This window comes from Rhodamnia argentea, chromosome 7 (assembly GCF_020921035.1).
Source record: "Rhodamnia argentea isolate NSW1041297 chromosome 7, ASM2092103v1, whole genome shotgun sequence".
NCBI lineage: Eukaryota > Viridiplantae > Streptophyta > Magnoliopsida > Myrtales > Myrtaceae > Rhodamnia > Rhodamnia argentea.
The window spans coordinates 4,816,204-4,835,899 of record NC_063156.1 but is presented as its reverse complement, the minus strand read 5'-3'; the positions used below and the strand labels follow the sequence as shown (position 1 = coordinate 4,835,899).

The 19,696-nt window shown below is 40.1% G+C and overlaps 2 protein-coding genes across 6 annotated transcripts; both read left to right on the top strand.

Annotated features, from left to right (window-relative positions):
* Positions 1-1,032: 1,032 nt before the first annotated feature.
* Positions 1,033-10,447, top strand: LOC115750896 (DNA repair protein RAD16-like). 5 transcript variants are annotated; one of them, XM_048282219.1, is made up of 16 exons: positions 1,033-1,224; positions 1,423-1,635; positions 1,998-3,037; positions 3,396-3,518; positions 3,604-3,677; positions 5,472-5,535; positions 5,650-5,796; positions 5,890-5,975; positions 6,774-6,843; positions 7,228-7,353; positions 8,128-8,358; positions 9,354-9,458; positions 9,534-9,686; positions 9,789-9,877; positions 9,965-10,045; positions 10,120-10,447. In XM_048282219.1, the coding sequence occupies exons 1-16, from the start codon at positions 1,170-1,172 to the stop codon at positions 10,190-10,192; spliced, it is 2,730 nt and encodes a 909-aa protein (XP_048138176.1). In that variant the 5' UTR covers positions 1,033-1,169; the 3' UTR covers positions 10,193-10,447. The 5 variants fall into 5 exon arrangements, with proteins under 5 accessions (XP_048138176.1, XP_048138178.1, XP_030544373.1 ...); XM_030688513.2 differs by having other exon boundaries at positions 1,034-1,224; positions 1,522-1,635; XM_048282222.1 differs by having other exon boundaries at positions 1,039-1,224; positions 1,522-1,591.
* A 1,205-nt stretch (positions 10,448-11,652) lies between these two features.
* On the top strand, positions 11,653-12,406 carry LOC115750888 (dirigent protein 1-like). The gene has a single exon (XM_030688505.2). The coding sequence runs from the start codon at positions 11,653-11,655 to the stop codon at positions 12,199-12,201; it is 549 nt and encodes a 182-aa protein (XP_030544365.1). The 3' UTR covers positions 12,202-12,406.
* The last annotated feature ends 7,290 nt before the right edge of the window (positions 12,407-19,696 follow it).

The window sequence follows — 19,696 nt, the reverse complement described above, 5'->3', positions numbered from 1 at the left end:
TAAATAATTATTTCTACTTTATAATATACATTTTGTGGGAGTGCACACACTTCATATCTATATCATTACATATTTGAGATATGATAGTATGGTTTATTATTTAATAATTTTTTTATTAATAAATGATGAAACAAAATACAAATATGAAAAATAGAGATTTTAAAAATAAGTAAATAAAAGTGAAGTAGAAGAACCCAGATTTTAAGTGAACAAATTCAAACTTGAAAATAATTTTTTAATTCTCAAAGAATGTGGGGCAATGAAATTTATAAAAAGAACCTAGTAACCTTTATCTCATTGTCCTATGTATCTCTGGTTCATATTGAAGTTTCATCACTCATTTGTAATTTTTTTAGTTCACGTTAAAACTCTATGAAAAACGGCGAGGCGGTGAAACTTTTCCTCATTTGTAGGTTTTCGGTTTATGCCAAAAGTCTATAAAAGTAGAAATGGAGTCAAAACTCAATCTCCTTCGTAGTTTTGTGGCTCATGTGGAAATTTAACGAGAGTACCAAGAGAGGAAAAACTTTTCGTAGTTGCAAATGTGAATGATCATATTTTCTATTTTTTATTGGCAGTATATTATGAGAGATTCTTATAGTCTCTGTTTGTGCATATTCAGGTTCATTTATATGTATATGTATAAATGTCAAACAATGAACACGATATGATGTGAACATATTCGGCTTTATTATTGTGATTTATCAAACAGTGGATAATATATGATAAAATACTGAATTTCATATTCAATCTTATCATGACTAAAAATTTAGATAATCAAACGCAACCTTATATCCGACTATTTCCGATCTTGGATAGGAATCAAATACTGGCCAGGATAATTTTATTTTATCCTAATTTTGATCATACCTCCCAAACCTAGTTTAATTATTTTGTTATAGATAAATCCCGTGCGATGCTGCGGTGGGGGCGCCAAATCAAGTAACGAGGCCGTACGCGCTGACGTGGCAGTGGATTTTCCCGCCGTCGCCTCTGCTCTGCCCACTGTCTTCACTAAGAGTATATAAAAAATCACGCTAACTCCCCGTGGGTTTCTTGCGCTCTCCTCCGTACTCTCCTGCTTTCTCTGCAGTGCTTCTTTCCACTGCGGACGCTCTCCATCCTTTCCCCCGAAACCCTAGAAACCCGGTCCTCTCTCCACCGGTCCAATGAGGCTCCGGTCGCGCGACGTCCGATCGAACCCCTCTTCCGATAGCCCTAACGGTACGTCTCACTTCCGTTCCCCTTTTTCCCTTTTGCTCCCCCACCTTTTGGGGGGCTCTGGTTGCGACGGTGTTCGGGGTCTTCCGTTTCGTTTGCTGGTTGCGACTTGTGGGCTTTGCTTCGTCCTTACAATGAGTCTGATTGGCGTGCGCCATCGTATTGTGTTTCTTGATTGTTGGAACGGTTCCCTTTTTTGAGTCTGCTGGCCGGAATTTTTCGCGGGTCTGGGTGGTGGGTTCTTGGCGGCTTTGCTCGATAGGCTTCTTGATTTTTGTTTATCGGTGTTTGTTGGAGCAGATACTGAGCGGGAATGCGGTGGGCGAGAGGACGATGAGAGTGAGATTGGTGGCGGCGTCGACGGAGATGAGTATGTTCCGCTTTCGGATTCTGAGACGAGCGCTTGCAGCGATGGTAATGTGGTTCCTACCGTGTCGCGGGCTTTCTTTAAGTTGCTCTTTGCCGCCATTCCATGCCATGTATGCAAAACGTCATGATTATTATTGTCACTTCGTGAAGCGTCATACTACTTTGATGACATGCCAGAATTTTGTAAAGATAGTTTTTTTAAATCTATCGTCTAAGTACAGGAGTGATTTCTGTTTATGCTTGAGTTATACACTCTATCACGAACAACTGAAGTTATTAGGGAATGGCATATGAATAAGCTATGTTGCTAGCAAGCTTTCTGTTAAACAAATTGGGCAATTTAAGCATTGGCACTGTTGCGACGAATTTGACACAGTACTGCAGTAACATAAATGGTCTCATTGTAGGTGAAGTGGCTGATTCTGGCAAGCATTTTTCCAAAAGGGCACGAGTTGAACCTGAAAGGGAAATCGCGGATGCAAGCCACTATATAGAGAACGACATCCTGGAAGTAGGGGAAATTGATGGGGATACACAGATCAATGAAATCGCTCAGCGACTGGCTAATACGAGAAATATCAACGCTAGAGGTTCAAGGAGGAAGAGAAAAGGCCGAAAGAAAAGAGATGGGCCGCCATTATTGTGGGAAATTTGGGAAGACGAACATGAGAAATGGATCGATGAGAACTTTAAAGAAGATATTGATCTGGATAATCAGAATGAAGTAGTGACAGAGACAGTGGAAGCATCCTCAGATTTGATCGTAGAATTGCTGAGGTATCAGAAAGAATGGCTGGCTTGGGCTCGAAAACAGGAAGAGTCTGCAACTAAAGGAGGAATTCTTGCTGATGAGATGGGAATGGGGAAGACTCTTCAGGCAATTGCTCTCGTCCTAGCCAAACGGGAAATCATCCGTAGCATAGGCACTGGATTGGAGTGGTGCTCACCTTCAGCGGGTTCATCGGCAAGTTTGCTTGAAATTAAAGGAACCCTTGTTATATGTCCTGTGGTTGCTGTGACTCAATGGGTTGGCGAGATCAATCGCTTCACTGAGAAAGGAAGCACTAATGTCCTAGTATATCATGGAGCAAATAGAGGAAGGACTGCTGAGCAGTTCAAGAACTATGATTTCGTTGTAACCACATATTCACTTGTTGAAGGCGAGTACAGGAAATTTGTGATGCCACCCAAGAAGAAGTGCGTATATTGTGGGAAGTTGCTTTACAAGGAGAAAATGACGGTTCACCTCAGGTACTTTTGCGGTCCTCATGCTATTAAGACAATGAAGCAGTCTAAGCAAGAAAAGAAGAAAGGCAGATGGGCAACGAAACAGAAAGAAACAGAATCTACAGTCGAAAACATGAGTGATTTGGAGGATGATCAGAGTCATCGTGAGGGGAAGTCGCTTTTACACTCAGTGAAGTGGGAACGCATTATTTTGGATGAGGTGAGTGAATGGGAGCATCTTGCTGAGATAGGCGTGCTAACATAGTTTGATGCTTTGTAACCAATAGAAAGATTTCAATACGTCCATGCCAACTACACATGACTCCTCATTTTGTTTGGCTGGGTGAAGCCACCCATGAATGTGTTAGTTTGCACTTGGCAAGACAAATTTCTGTAAGATTAGGCCTTTCACTTGAAAGTTTGATTACTTTTGTGAGCCATATATGCAGAGTCTTTTTTCCACAATTTGTCAAAAAACTTTTATCCGGGATCTCTTAGTATGATTTGCTTCATTATCTTGGACATTCATCTACATGTGCATTTCCTGGTTATGCCTATGCAATTTTGTTCAAATGTAGGCTCACTTTGTCAAAGATAGGCGATGTAACACTGCAAAAGCAGTTCTTGCACTAGAGTCTTCATACAGATGGGCCTTAAGTGGAACACCTCTTCAAAATCGTGTTGGGGAGCTCTACTCTCTTGTAAGTTTCTATTTTTATATCTGAGTGGCTAATTATTGTTCACCTTACTTCGTCAATTACATTGTCCTGTAATAAATCTTTTCAGGTCCGTTTTCTTCGAATTGTGCCGTATTCATTCTACTTATGTCAAGATTGTGATTGCAGAACACTTGATTATAGGTACGTAAAGTTTCAATCACAATATAATCGGGTTAATTTTTTTTTTTTTTTTGATTGGTTTCTGGTATGACAGGCAATCTCAGCCTGTAGGACCATAGTTGTTCATGTTGACACAAAACGGTTTAGAGCAACTACATGCGCAAAAACGCTGGTTTAGTGACTTGGTATACCAAATACTGTGGCAATCTTCACATAGATACTTACAGAAGCAGTCCATGTGGCATTCTTCGCAAGAATATGTAGTGTCACTTTATTTTTATTTTTTTATTTTTTGGTAAGGTAAGTAGTGTCACTTTATTAATTCACTTTGTAAACAAGTATTTGTTCCCCTACAATTCTATGAATGGTAAAGTACAAGTTAGTTACATCCATTTAATCTTTGCTGCTTGGTATTGCTGTTTTAAGTGTCGTAGCCATGTTCATCTAGGCTATACATTTTTATTAATTTTATCCACGAGTGAAGGCTGCAACCTCCTAATCTCAAGTCTCAATTCAGTCTGCTGCTAAAGTGTTTGTACCTCAGGCTTCAGTCTCATCTTTCTGACACATTAAGATCTGCAATGGAGGGGCTAAGCTTTCATGATAAATTATTTGTGTGTATGTGACTTTATACTTTCATCTGCATGTTATCTTTTCCTTGCTTGAATGTGATATGCCTGTGTATAAGTTACCTAACTCTAGGTTAAGAGTGCGATGTGATTCAGATTTCACGTTGCTACGAAGTTCTTACAGGGCATCTTGATCTTGATGCAACTTATTGCATGTTATCTTTTCCTTGCTTGAATGTGATATGCCTGTGTATAAGTTACCTAACTCTAGGTTAAGAGTGCGATGTGATTCAGATTTCACGTTGCTACGAAGTTCTTACAGGGCATCTTGATCTTGATGCAACTTATTGCTGGAATATTTCCCCCCATGGTGGATGTTACATTTATAGAACAAGTCCATAGTTGTCACTTGCCCTGTGACATACATGTTTAAGGGCTGTTATCTCATATTGTTATTCATTGAAGCATACACAAAATTTGTTGCTGAATAAATCCCTGACATTCAAAATCTTGGTCCACAGGTCTACAGTTGGTAGTAGATATGTGGATGCTATTAATTTTTGTGTTGTATGGAGAATATCCCTGAATTGATGATCATCCTGCCAGGGGGAAAAAGTAAAGAAAAGAGAAACTGAAGTATCTCTTTATCTTTGAGTTGGCAATGACATACCTAAAGTGGTGCACTATAAAGCATCATGCCTGTTGAAGAGATTTTTTTTTGGGATGTTTGATTCTTCTCCCAAGATGATAGAGTAGATATTGCTTTCTTGATGTAAAGACCTTGAAAATTTGGATAGTGGGGCCATTGTGGAGCTCGTAGCTCCTATATCTAGTTTATAAGCTTTGCTAACGAGCATCTTATTACTTTTAAGAGCGAAGCGTCAAATAGGTAAAATCTAAAGAAGAGTTCTGTATCGGAGATGTTTGGCAGAGTAAAGATGTAGGTATATTGTAACGTACTATAGACTGAGGGTGTAGACAATGGATGGACATCTTTTACTCAGATGATCTTTCTAATTTCTATTTCCTTTAGCCATTATTAGTGAGGAATTACTCTTCAACTATATTTGTCGTCTGGGTTGACTTCACTTTCATTATCTTAGTTAATGCAATCTCACTCTTTGTTTTCTGCATTAACTTTATCGATTGGTCTTAGAGCTTCATTTGCTGATTGCATGCACTCAGTTCAGTTGATGTATTTTTCCTTTGTCGTTACCTATTTTGTAAGTCTGTTGTTCATTTGCAGTTCCTCAAAACAATGTCCTGACTGCTCTCACAGTTCTGTACGGCACTTTTGTTGGTGGAATAGAGTGAGTTGCATTTTCTTCAGTCCTTTGGCCTCTTTTTTTCTTATTTTTTTTGGGGCAAATCATATGGAATGTTTTATTTGAACTCTGATATGGGGCATATGTTGTTCTATCTAGTATATAGCAAATCCTATACAAGCACATGGAAATGCTGTTGGTAGAAGGCGAGCAATGATACTACTAAAACACAAAATTTTGAAGAATATGTTGCTGAGACGCACAAAAAAGGGAAGGGCTGCCGATCTTGCACTTCCACCTAGAATTGTGAGTTATCTTGCATGTCTTCAATTGCATTTCAGCATGTCCAAGATTTTTAACATAAATCCCCGCTTCCTCCTCTCTTCGTTTTCCCTGCAGATTACTTTGAGGCGGGACACAATGGACATTAGAGAAGAAGACTATTATACATCATTGTACAATGAGAGCCAATCTCAGTTTAATACGTGAGATTCTCTTTGCTTCTCAAGTTTAGTCGTTGAAGAGAATTTTAATTTAGGCTCTATCCTCGTTGAAAATCTTCCATATGCCTTTTTTGAGGCTTAAATATTTTATAAATCTGTCTCCTGCGCATGGATATACTTTTAGGTTTCTTTTAGATCTTTGAACCTTAAACGACTTAGCACTGTTTTTTATCTAGCCACTGTTTTTCGTTCTTTCATCTCGAAGAGCCTTAGTTGTTTGACATGGGTTGTCTGCTGAAGCCAAGAGAGTTTTATTTAAAGGTGAAAGAAGAAATTAAACGTCTTTTAATGCTTTCTTTCGGCTGATATGTTGGCGACTGGATGCATGCTTTTGTTGAACATTCCAGGGGTGCATACAGCTAGCTTGCATGATCACGTATCATATTCCATAGGGATGAAACATAACCCTTGACTGCTCTCAGCAGTGGACTATATCATCATACAAATAGTAGGTGTCATGGCCTTTTCCTGCTTTTGCATCTTCTTTGGGTGATTGTGCCAGTCTCTCTGGACATGCTTTGGGGACTTCCCTTCTTTTCACTGTTATAAGGGAAGATGTATTATTTCTCTGGGTTCAGATGCTGATGTAGTCCTTAGACTCTTGATATTGATTGTATCAGAAATGATGATGTAGTTTTTACATCAATTATTAAGAGACCTCCTTTCTTCATTTCATTTGGCTTGACTAAATTCTCTCTTGTGTCTCTTTTATGTTCTATTGATTATTATGGAATCTGTTTCTGGGTGAACCTCTCTTGACAGTGTTCTTTTGCCTTGTAGATATGTTGAGGCAGGAACTGTGATGAATAATTATGCGCATATTTTTGACCTTCTCACCCGCCTCCGCCAGGTACTTAAAAATCCGATGTTGGTTGTTCAGATTTTGGGGGTGCAGTGTCAAAGTCATTTCTTTATGCATGTACCTGCTTCAGTGGTGAGAATGTGAGACTTCCATGTGGATCACGATTTTGTATACTAGACATAGTAATGCAATGAGTGCAGGCCTGCCAAAGCTTTGTAGTGTTTATATGTAAACCTTGATTGGATGGGTCTTCATACTTGGATTATATTGTTGATCAAATCATAATGAAATTGCACATCTCAGTTTGTCCTCTCCCGTTTATTCTCCCAAGAACTCGGGAAAAACTTATTCGAACCGAAATACTTGGAGGTCAGACTACTTTATGTATATATAAATGGCAACTCTACATGTTACTGTTTGTTAATTTTGCAGGCAGTTGATCATCCTTACCTTGTTGTTTATTCAAAGAGTGCTGCTTTAAGAAGTGGAAATATGGTTGAGCCTGATACTGGTGTACAGCCATGTGGCGTTTGTCATGAACCTGCAGAAGATCCTGTGGTAATCATTTTTCCTTCGGCCTCCATCCAGATTAAACGAAAACTAATTCATGGTTTGAGAGTACAAGAGGAACTTCACTTTTCCAGTCTTGGGCCGGGCTCTACTTCATTTACAGTATTTTCTGCACAGTTTGAATGGTTTCTGCCATCCACATGTGTTAACGTTCTTGAAATAACCTGCTATTGTCCACTTTTAGGAGTTTATTTGTTGGTTTTGGGCTCTGCATGATCCAATATAGTATGCCAATAATGTGATAAGTGGAGGGCTAATATTTGAGTCTCAGCTTTGCGACTGTCCTTTGGGCAATGAGCAGGGTTTAGACATATTGAGTGCAAGATCTCTGCAAGATGCTGTCATAATTGTAAATTGAAAGGTAGAGATATGGATGTTGCAAAAGAGAGCTTTGCAACACCAAGCCCTAAGGAGCTCCTCTCACATCTCAAGCTTGATGTGCGTATTTGGTTCGGTAGATGTGGTTTAAAACTGATAGCATTTTCTCTCTTGGCCCTTTTTCTTTTGTGATGCCATTGTTTAGTAAAGGACACTGTAGAATCAATTTGATTATTTAGACATGGTCATATATATGTGTGTGTGTGTACGTAGCCATATTAGATGTGCGTACGTTGTCAGATGCGTAGGAACTATATGAAATTCTTTTGTTTTTTTAAAAACTGATGCACGTCCTGCTGTTTTTCTCTTTCGCAGTCTGAAAATCAAGCTTTCCAAGGTCAAATCCATATATTTTGTTACTAATGGTTCAATTCTCTATTTCAGGTTACCTCTTGTATACATGTGTTTTGTAAGGCTTGCTTGATTGATTTTTCTACTTCATCGGGACAACTCTCCTGTCCTTCATGTTCTAAGCCACTTACTGTTGATCTGTCTTCAAAGTCGGATGCTGGGAATAATTCTTCTAAATCAACTATCAAAGGGTTTAAGTCTGCTAGTATTCTTAACAGGATACAACTGAGGGAGTTTCAGACAAGTACGAAAATTGAAGCTTTGGTATGGGGTGCTTCACCTTTCGCTTGTATTTCTTCATGCATCTCTTTTGCTGGAAGGCTTTTCACAATGAATTACGATAGTAGCTAGTTCCTTTTGGGGGCATAGATGGTGGATCTACTCTAGAATTCCTAGGAGATTTAAATTGATGGACAGCTCACTTATGGCCTCATTAATGTGGATTTATTTGTTTTTTGTTTGTAAGCACATGAAATTGCATTTATAAGTAGGGTTTTTGAAGGCCACTTTTAGGCTGACTTGCCATTGTTCAAACTAACCTGCTCTTGATGAAGTATTGCAAGATAGTCTGAGTTACTGTGAAAGCCACCTTGTGTACTTTGAAGCAGTTGAAATTCACTACTGGTGAATCAGCAATTTAATGCATTGGAAAAAATTGTCTTTCATGGTTCTACCACTCTGATTGTAGTTTTATTGCCTAGACTCTCTCTAACGTCTTCATAGCCACAGTAACATGCTGTGATGGGCATGTACACTCCAGAAACTTCACTTTTTATTTTAACAGTACTTTTAGTTGTCACATATCTGTTATTGAGTATGAGAATCTATAGGTGACAGCCATAGGCTGATGATGGATATCATAGTTTTTAGGTATCGCATTAATGCTGGCTAGAGATCCTGACGACTAGTCATTTTGAAATATTAATTCATATTGCTTCATGGACACTGAGAATCCAAAGACCTATGTGCCTCGAAGTGAGAGTATGTACAGTCACTGCTGAAATCTGATGAAATTAACATTTGTTCCAAACTAGCGTTCACGATCATTGGTCATATATCATAGTGGCTTGGACTGTGGATTAATGGTTTCTCTGGCACATATTTGATAGATGTTTATTAAGGTTGCTGGAGCAAATTGAATGCTTTTCATATTGATCTCGTTCTTTCATTTTTATTTTGTCTGAATCATCTGCTGCTCTCAAAATTTGATATGCAAGTGTTTTCATTTTTGCTCTGCTAACTGTTGCGAATGATGTCAGAGGGAAGAAATTAGATTCATGATTGAGCGGGATGGTTCTGCCAAAGGCATTGTTTTCAGTCAGTTTGCATCGTTCCTGGATCTCATCAATTATTCCCTACAAAAGGTGAAATAAAACATATCTTCTTTCTATTCACTCATGATGTAAAGGAAAATGAAGATAATGGGAAGCCTCTTGCAGTCGGGCATAAATTGTGTTCAACTGGTGGGGGACATGACGATAAATGCAAGAGATGCTGCAATAAAGAAATTCACTGATGATCCCGACTGTAAGATCTTCCTTGTGAGCTTGAAAGCCGGAGGCATTGCTCTTAATCTTACAGTTGCATCGCATGTGAGTTGCATTTTCTATTACGTGGGTTATTTACTGCATGGTACTTCTACTATCTGGCTATCAAAAATCTCCGTCTCTGATACCTATGGTCATCTCTTGTAGGTTTTTGTGATGGACCCCTGGTGGAACCCTGCTGTGGAGCGGCAAGCCCAAGATAGGATCCATAGGATTGGACAGTACAAACCAATCAGGTAGCGTCTGTTCTACTGATATCTGCTTTCCATCAGCAAAGCAAATTAGGCAAAACTCAGATCAAATCTGGGTGTCTGCTTTTCCAGAGTCATGAGGTTCATTATTGAGAACACGGTTGAGGAAAGGATTCTGAAGTTGCAGGAGAAGAAGGAACTAGTCTTCGAAGGGTAAGTGTGTAACACAATATCCAGCTTTTGTACGTTCTGCTAAGTGAATTAATCACGTGCTCCTTGCTCTTCAGGACGGTCGGAGGTTCATCGGAGGCTTTGGGCAAGTTAACAGAGTCAGATTTGAGATTCCTGTTTGTAACCTAGGTGGCAGAGTCTCTAAGGCCTCAGCTAAGCTTTAAGCTTATGACAGTTTGGGGCAGTGTCCATCTCCATTGTCATCAAAATTGTAAGTAGGTGCGCTCTAGAGTTTTTACTTTTGAACTTCAATTGTTTATTTCGGCCGGAACTCCTCCATTGCCTGCCGCATACGTGGGTTCGAGTAAAGTAGTGTTCTTTTCTTTTGACTCGCCAATTGCTAGTTGATTCCTCCGTCTGCTAAACTTATTTGACTTATCTTCACCAACCCATTCCCCAGCTACCCCTCTGTAAACCGGAACACTTGAGCTTGATTATCGCGATTATACCTAAAACTAAATGAAACTCGAAAGTTCCGGCGGGAGTATGCATACAGTAAATGAATGGTCCTATCCGTGCGACGATTGTATACTTACAGACCTATAGCTAAAGCTAAATCGTGTTGGATTTCAACTACCCAATTAAACTTGCGAACTGCTCATTGGAGGGGATAGACTTATGAGTGGCTCAACTTGTTTTGCGAAATTACACACATTTCCATGATGATTAATATGAATGACGCTCGAAAAAAAAAAGATTTGTCCGACCTGTGTCTACTCTCGATCATCAAAGGGTTGTTGGCTTGGCCTCTTGCGCACATGTCCTTACTGCTTTCTCATGCTCCGTTGAATTACTTAGTCTCGGTTCCTAAGGCCTTGCAAAAGTTCCCATTTTTCATACATCCTCTCACATCAGATGGTGGACTGCTCTTTTGGTCTGAGACAAAATTGACCAATGCATGCAGCCTCACACCTACCCCATGATCTTTGTATACTCCACGCAGAGATTGCTAAAATTACCACTTGAATTTCGGATGGGGATTGCAACTTATTACTATGTCAAAATGCGATTTTCCACACTAACAATGCAGTGCCATACGACCATCATATGGAGATTGCGGCTTATTCACTTTGGATCGATTGAGAAATAGATGATAACATGTTTTTCAAGACGATACAATTTAATGGTTGATAAACGAACATTTTCTGTCACTTCTAAATATTCGGAGATGAACTATGTAACATATATCAATAATTGTTTAGCAATCTTAAAGTTTGATATGCACTTAAATTACTTTTGTCCTAGAAATATAGCTCAAGCTCAGCTCCCCATCTACCCTCGACTCCCAGCTTTTAAACCCTCTCGAACTCAAAATTCAATCCCGAAATTCCTTAATTTGTCTTGATCACATGTATGGTACTTGGGCCTCTGAAAAATTCCAACTTTTGTGGGTTCTTAGATGAGAGAGATTGAAAAATGGATGACTTGTCAAAAACATCCACGTCATCAAATGCCCTTCACTAGATCGCTCTATAAATAGGACCCCATTACACCATTTGCCATGAATCACCCCAAAATCACATTCAGCTCCTACAAAATCCCATCACTCAAAAGTTCAAATTCATCTCAATCTGTCAATTTTCACAGAAATGGCACCAAACGCAATCCTGAAATTCGCCACTCTCTCAGTGCTCGTTCTTCTAGCCATTTCAGCTTCCTCAGAAGCTAATTTTGACTTCAACCAAAAGCTCAAAGAGACCAAGTTGGTCTTCTACATGTTCGACTGGGAGACCGGCCTCAACATAACCACCGTCCCGGTCGCCGGCATCCCGGGGAACCGGTGGTGGATTCTCGGGTTCGGCACTGTCTTCGCGATCGACGACAAGCTGACAGAGTCATACGATCGCAACTCCAACGAGGTCGGGAGGGCCCGAGGTGCCTATGTGAACTCAGCCGTGGACGGCTCGGATTTGCACCTGTTGATGTCAGTTGTGTTCACCAACCAGGAGTTCAATGGGAGCACACTAGAAATACAGGGTTCCGATCGGTTTTACAACAAATATAGGGAAGTGTCCGTGGTGTCTGGCACTGGGAAGTTCCGGTTCGCTAGGGGATATGCATTTCTAGAAACTCTGTTGCTCGATCAGGTGAACTCCAATGCCATCATACGGTGGAATGTCACCGTGTACCACTATTGATACGGAAGAGTTTCGGCTTTGGTTGGTTCCATAGAACAAATAAGAATCACTTTGAAGGATTGGATGTAATAAGTGAAAAACATTGGCAACTTGTCATGTTTTTTTCTCTCTATTTGTGTTCGATGAACGCGTCATTAGTTCAGGTAAAAAACGAGCTTGAATCGTCTACATTGCCAAAACCTACATGTTGTTGCGATGATTTATAGAATAAGCCTCTATGTTATTCCCTTCTGTTAAAGTAAGATCAAGTTCTCTTCAGTATATAATTGAATAAACAGAGATCCTGTATAAAGTCTGCAAATCTCAATATTATTTAAACAATGAATTACTACAAGTTTTTCGATCGACATCTTTGAGTTTGGAATCTGTCCCAAAGCCCTTCATTTATATAACGTCGTCCCAATTTTGCGGGGGACGATTCCCTGCTTCAGAAGCTAAGCACAAGTTCAGAGGACAGGGGAGATCAAGATGCCAATCGATGGCTCCGTCTTTCTTCCAAAGCGTGAAGCTACCCAATGGTTAAACATGTTAAGCTTTCTAGGAACAGCAGGAAAAGGAGAGAAAGAAAACTATGAAAATGCTCAAATTCCCTAGAAATGGCTACTAGGACAGGCTCATTTCAGTGCAGATGCTGCCCCAGGATTTTTTTCTTAGCCAGTTGAATAGAGTTCCACACATCAAGAGCTTCTGTTATATCAACTGAGTCTACATTAACCACTAAGCCTCTGCGACCAAGCAGCTCTCCATCAGAATTCCTAGCCACTATTCCAATTGCTGCTTCTGAAGGATCCAGGATCGAAAGCCCCGTCATGATTCACTTCTGTCACGTCCCCCAGAGGCTTCTTCCATTTCTTTAAAGGATCTGTTGTATGTTTAGGAGCATTATTCCCGATCTTGCATGATGCTCCCGCGGTTGTAACAAACTCCTCCAACGCAGTATTAATCAGGGAGACCACAACTTGGTTTAGAAAGGCCATCTCGTTTCTACTCTTCCAGATATGCTAACAGCAAGAGGCCATTCTGGTCACAATCTCCAGGCTTGAACTCGCATCTGAACGAGATCTGCAGTCATTTCCTTTAGCGATACATCGAAATTGTTGATCAGCTCTTTATAAATCCTGACGCAGGCAAACCCAAACCAAATAGTTCTATATCCAGCACATGTTAACAACGATTGCTCTATAGTCTCCTTTTCTCCACATAAAAGGGCGACAAAGATCGTGATTAATCTTCCCCAGGAAGAAGTCCTCGTTGGTAGGAATGGCTCCAGAACACACTTTCCACACCTGCTCCTCAATTGCATGAGAACACGAGGCTGCTTTTTTAGTCTAACCATACCTCTTTTTCCAAGTTGTCTTGCACGATGACGAGCAGTTTCTGACCGAAAGAATTTCCATCTCCCTGCCAGGGCCATCTTAGTCTGTCCTTGCCTTTGCTGCAGTTAACTTTGATTCTTTGAATTCTGTCCAGTTCCTCCTTTTCCACTTGATGCCCAATCGGTTCCAAACTCCAACTTTTGTAATCCTGATCAATAATAGCTTCCACCTTTAGAACAGAATTAGTGCCTGCATCAAATTGCAGCATTAGGTCCTGACTATGAAGATACCCTTCATCTCACCAAACCAAAACAAATTTCCCATTACCCAAAAAAAAGAAGAAGTCCTCCACCTATTACAATTGTGCCAATTCAGTTCTAAACCTTTTTCCCTCGTGTCAATTCAGTCCGTTCAGCCAATTTTGGCAGGAAATCATTGAAGTGGTGCCGTTAGGGCTGACGCGGCAATTTTTGAATAATTTTTTTTATTGTTTTTCTTCCCGGATTTCTTTTTCCTCCAGCTGGATGGTGACTTGCTGGCCTTAGGTGAAGCTCGCTCGCCCCCGGCAACATGCGACCTTGATTAGCTATGGCGAGGTTGAGCCTTGCCCGGGGTGGCCGAGGCTCGCCCTTACCAGTGGTCTTTGAGGGTGAGCTTGGCCTGAGGTTGGCAAGTCGCCGACCCTCGCCTTTGGCCGATCGACGGACCTCGGCGACCTCTGCTGACCCTCGCCTTCGGTGGCCGACTTGAGGAAGAAGAAGATTGGGAAGGGAAAAAAAAAAGAAAAAGAAAAAGCATAAACAAATTTGAAACAAATATCAAAATATTATTTAAAATTGTCACATAATCGCCAGCATTGCCACGTCAACGATTTCAAGCCAATTTTGGCTAGATTGATTGAATTGATACAAATGCAAAATGTTAAGTACTTAGCATAAATGCAAAAGATTTAGAAGTGAATTGGCCAAAAAAATAAAAATATAAGACTGACTTTAGGATTAAGTAACTTGTTCCCTTATTTTCGCCGAATTAGCCTAAAAAAGGGGGGAAAGAGAATTGCCTTGTGTAATGATGCCTAGAGAATAAAGGGAGGCAACTCGTCGCCAGGAGAAAAAAAAAATACAAGAAAAGAAAAAAAAATAAATTAGGAAAAAATATTAGAATATTATTAAAAATTATCCGCGTCGGCGTCGTCCATACCAAGTAGGATGGCCCGTGTCTACGTCAGCAGTTTTTTTGTCAATTTTGGTCGGATGGATGCAATTGACAAAAAGTAAAAATGTTTATGATTGAATTGGCAAGCTTAAAAAAATTGATGACTGAATTGGCAAAAGTGCACTGTGCTTAAGACTTTTTAGACAATTCCTTATGTCTGTGTTTTTACATGCATTGACAAACCAAGTATTTCAAGAGATGCGTTTTTCATAGCTGATTCCTATATATTGAGCTAAATGAACTCCACAGTGTATGAACGACGAAAAGAAGAGCCTACCCTTTTGGAAGGACATGATGAATTAGATTTGGTTATTCGTGGAAAATGCTTTGCAGTTTCTTTTCATGATGGGTTTGAGATGAGTAGTCATCTTTTGAGAGCACTTGGTATTGGGTCGCGAACGAGTCATGTTGATTATGGCTCGAAGTCGATCCGGTTGACTTGAAATCCGACCCTAAACCGAATCGCAAAGAAACTCGGGTCACAATAGAAAGTCCTAAGTACGACTCTTGCCAACGAGATGGTCGGTGGCTGCGAAAAAAGGAAAATGAATTGCCCACAAGGTTCCGTTTTCTTATTTGAAGATGAAGTACGTGTTGACATTTGAGAAGCATCCATAAGCAGTCTGCTTAAAGCTCCGTATATTTCACGAAAAATATTTTTTACCGAAAATATTTTTCTCAATTTTCGGTATCTTGAGGTGAAAAATGAGTAGTTAACGGAAAATGTTTTTTGATTAACAGAAAAAAACCTTCTAAAATTGAGAAAAATGAATCTATCTTTTGATAAAGGGAAATCATTTTCTCTATTATCTCTAACTTCTCTTTCGCAAAAATTTTCCTTTCTCTCTCCTCATCCCTCTTTTCTCTCTTGTCGTTCTCTCTCCTCCTTCCCCATTCTCTCTCCTCATACTCTTTCCTCCATCCCCGACGGAGCTGTGATCCTGGGATCTTCGCCTCGCGGTTCTCGAGCTCCGCCGACCCTAGCGCCCTCGCTTGCCACGACGAGCGTGTGCCGGGGGAGCCGTTCCTCGAAGCCGCCGAGTCCATCGCCAAGGCCGCCTCTGCCTTCAACTTCCTCGTTCGTCAGCCGTGCCCACTCGGTCACCGGCTTCGATTGAGGCCGAGCCGGCTAAGTGTCAAGCTCACCGGCCTGCATCATGGCCGATGACTGAGTTGAGGAAGGAGGAAGGAGCAGTGGCGTAGGAAGAAAGAAGGAGGAAGAAAGAGAAAAGAAAAGAAAAGAAATTAAAAATTTTAAATAAAGAAAAATTCGAATTTAAAAAACATACAAAATGAAAAAAGTAAAAAATAATTAAAAAAATTATGTGCTATGGAAATTGATTTTTCTTACCAAACGGCGGAGAATATTTTTCAATTCATTTTCAAGTTTCAACAAAATACTAGAAAATATCACTATTTTCGTAGAAAACAGCTTTTTGAAAAACATTTTCTAGAAACGCCTCATTTTTCGCGAAACAATCGGAGCCTAAATATATGTGAAAACTTGCGAATGAATGCCATACGAGAGCTCAAAAGTGTAAGAAAAACCGTTCTTTTGTGACTGATTCTTGTGGGTTTGGGCTTAATCTAGGACATGCTTACGAGCGAGTGTGATTGAGCAATTGTCACATCTTCTTTGCCGGAACTATTTCATCGATCTCTTCCCGAGGAGTAGGCATATTACTAAACCTTCGTTCAGGTCTCAGCTCTGCAATCCATTTTGAGCTCGAATTGTTTCCACGTTAGACATGATAACTTATTCATCTGTTGCGGGAAACTGTAATATCCAAGCAAGGAGAAAAAACTTCCTGGGTGCATCAAGTTGGGCCACTTTGGATTCGGCATGATCTCTTCATACATGAGATAAGCGAGTGAGGGCTTGCTAGGGGAAAGTACTTCCTATAATTATCAAAAGGCATGACTGTACTGGTCCTCTATTCTATGCGCCCACTTTTTATCCTCTAGATTTGGCAATTTGTGTGGTTTGGTCCTCAACTCTCCTTTTTCGTGCAAATTTTCGTCGTCAAATTTTGCAACCGAGTCCTTATTTGGTCACCATGATGTGGCTACTAACGTGGTGCACTTTTCTTTAAAAATAAAAGCACGAGAAAATGATAACTGACAGACGATATTTCAGCCGTTAAGGTCACTCATAATTGGCGAACCAACAACCTTGGCACAGAAGCCATATCGTCCATTTTCAGCCTTCGATGGTCTTAACGGAAGCTGCTTTCCATGTATGCATTGCTGTTCAGGGTTCGGCCGGCGTGCCGATGCTAGTTCATGGGTCACGATGGCCCATTTTGGCTCATGATCGATCATCTTTCTCACTATAATTATAGGGACGAGTTAGGTAGAAATTTCTTACACATACTAGTCTCGATTCATGTCTCCTATCTTTCTATGGATTTTTTTTTTCATAGGGCAGGATCAAACATTTTAGGTTCACACGTATATATGACATCCATCTAGGGCAACTTTGTGATGATAAAACTTTACACGTTAGCCATGCCATATTTTATCCATCCAAGTTTTGCCCGCCATACAAAAAAGAAAAAAAAAAGGGTTGGTTTCCAAAATTCTCTCCCATTAGTACATTAATTATGTTTTCCTTAAGATGACAAGATATGATTCACGTGCTTATATACTTCGAGAATATCGAATTGGTATCTCATGTGATCACTTAGCATACGTGATGCACTGATCTGAAATCTCCCACCACAGTGCGCTTTGCCTTTGCATAAGATTACTTAACGGATGATTATTCAGTTCCCAAGTTAACTACGTGGAAAGTATAAGCAACGGGAACATTCTAACTCTTACTTTTTGCTCTTTCTTTCCATTAACAATTATGCAGTAGTCTTTCCTTCTTGATATATTGTATCGTTATATGCGTAAAAGAGCGCAAAAGGGTTTGTCACTATCTTCTCCCACTAGGGTTTTAATGCGCAACTACATGCCCACGATCATTGCTCGAACGCCATTGGAGCAGTATCGGAGGTCCAAGATTTGCTGCGGTTGAGGACAAAATGGAGATGCATATGTGGTTTGGAGATCTTGGAAGACTTGATTAGGGCTTGAGTTTCGACCAATGATTCAACATCTTTTCGGATTATTAGAATCTCTCAGACATAGGTGTTCATCGTGTAGGATCGAAGGGACCTGGTCAAATATAGCAGAAAAAGAAAAAAAATTCTCAATGGTGGGCGTATCATCTATCCCTCTCACCCAAGAAGAGCCATTAGTATAATGTGTTTGTTCGGTGGTAAATGGGATTGGTGGCAATCAAACTTTAGAGATATTTGATTAGGTTAATCGGAATGGAACCCCGTTTTGATCTTCTTTTTACGGTTAACACTCTTTAGTGAGAGTTAATCCGATGGGTAGGTGTTCGCGTGACGTGAAGTCACATCGCCGAAAGTGATGTTCATCAGCATTCTGTTCATGCTAGAAAAAAGACTAGAACTACATGGCCCGAGACAGCCGTTGCTGCCAATAGGTACTAAAGCTGCATGCGGGGACCGTGATTTTCCAAATGGGATAATCCTAGCATAGGTCGCTCATGACGACAAACGTCCAAATAACGATTAGCTTTAATGCAAGAACACCGCATGTAGCGTTGACCAACATACATGGGAAAAACAAGTAAATAGGAATGGTCCATAAACCAATCGCTTCGAGATAGAAATTTCAATAGAAATTGCTCATATGTTCATTAAATTGACTTAAAAGAAAATAATGCCGACGTCATATAATCATTCATCTTACCAATACGGTATATCAAGAGAAACAACTTTTTTTTGAAAAAAAAAATAGATTTATTTGGACATCTAAGTTGCTAATTTTTTTTTTCTTTTGTTGGGTACAAACCTAGCAACATCTTTTTGAAAGAAGAGAAACAAAAACCTAGGACCATTTAAGGATTTATCCTAGCAAATACAGTGAACTTGCCTGGAAGTTCTCTTGTCAATCCTTTTCGCTGTTCTATGACGTTGGTGGGATCCAATTCACTGCAGATCGGATCCCAAAAAGAACAGACAACAAGTGGCTTCTATATGCTTTCAAACTTCCCTTTCCGTGCTCAAGTTGCAGCACCCACTATGCAAAATGGTAGAATGGGAAATTTGTTGCTTTAACTATCTACTCTTTATATTACTGTCTAAACTCCTTCTCGTGATTAGCTCTTCATCGGACTAAGACAATCGATTTTCAAGAAACAACTTTAATTCCAGGGAAACGGCACGCCTTCCAAATGAATTTTTTTTTATGTTCTCAACGATTTCATCCATTACCATATTATCTGCAAAAACTGAATTTGTCAAATATCCTTTTCATATATGACCCACTCAAAAGATGCTGATAACCACTAGGAAGATGCCAACTTTCACAAGTGGGGATAAATCGAGTTTAGAAGTTAGGACAAGACCCGAATGACTCCCACAAGATCAAAAATGCATGCCAAATACACTGATCACAAATTACCGATTTGCTCGGGAATCGTATGGGTGTTTTTCCTAGCAGGTGTGTATGCTCCATCGTTCTTCTTCCTCCAAAGTTAGGAGGATTGGTCAGGATGAATGGGGAGTCAACTTCAATGAGCTCCATTTCGTCCTAACAAAACAGAACGTTTAGCTCAATGTATCAAAAAGAAGCAGCACTCTGTATAAATGGAAGTCCCTTCATCCTTCCTAGCCAGCTGTGAAGGGCTCAAAAGTCAAAACAAAGTCATGGTTCATCAACAAGAAGGAATTTTAAGTCCAAAATGGCTCCTCAAATACGCATGAATCAGCCGCCAGTCTACATCCACCGTCGACATTCTACCGATGTGAGCATCTCTTGTCTTCATTACTTTATTAAGTACGATATGTACCTAAATCCAATTTTCTCCTCAAGACAATGTCCTGCTTCCTATATAAACATGAAGTGGCGAGCATTGCACATGTTAAAAAGCAGCAGTGTGTCAC

Bases quoted from the DNA above. Each gene is read 5' to 3' on its own strand.
- LOC115750896 (XM_048282219.1), top strand. From the start codon at position 1,170: ATGAGGCTCCGGTCGCGCGACGTCCGATCGAACCCCTCTTCCGATAGC. The intron at 3,038-3,395 runs GTGAGTGAATGG...GTTCAAATGTAG, and splicing joins AACGCATTATTTTGGATGAG to GCTCACTTTGTCAAAGATAG. The intron at 6,844-7,227 runs GTACTTAAAAAT...TTAATTTTGCAG, and splicing joins TTCTCACCCGCCTCCGCCAG to GCAGTTGATCATCCTTACCT.
- LOC115750888 (XM_030688505.2), top strand. From the start codon at position 11,653: ATGGCACCAAACGCAATCCTGAAATTCGCCACTCTCTCAGTGCTCGTT.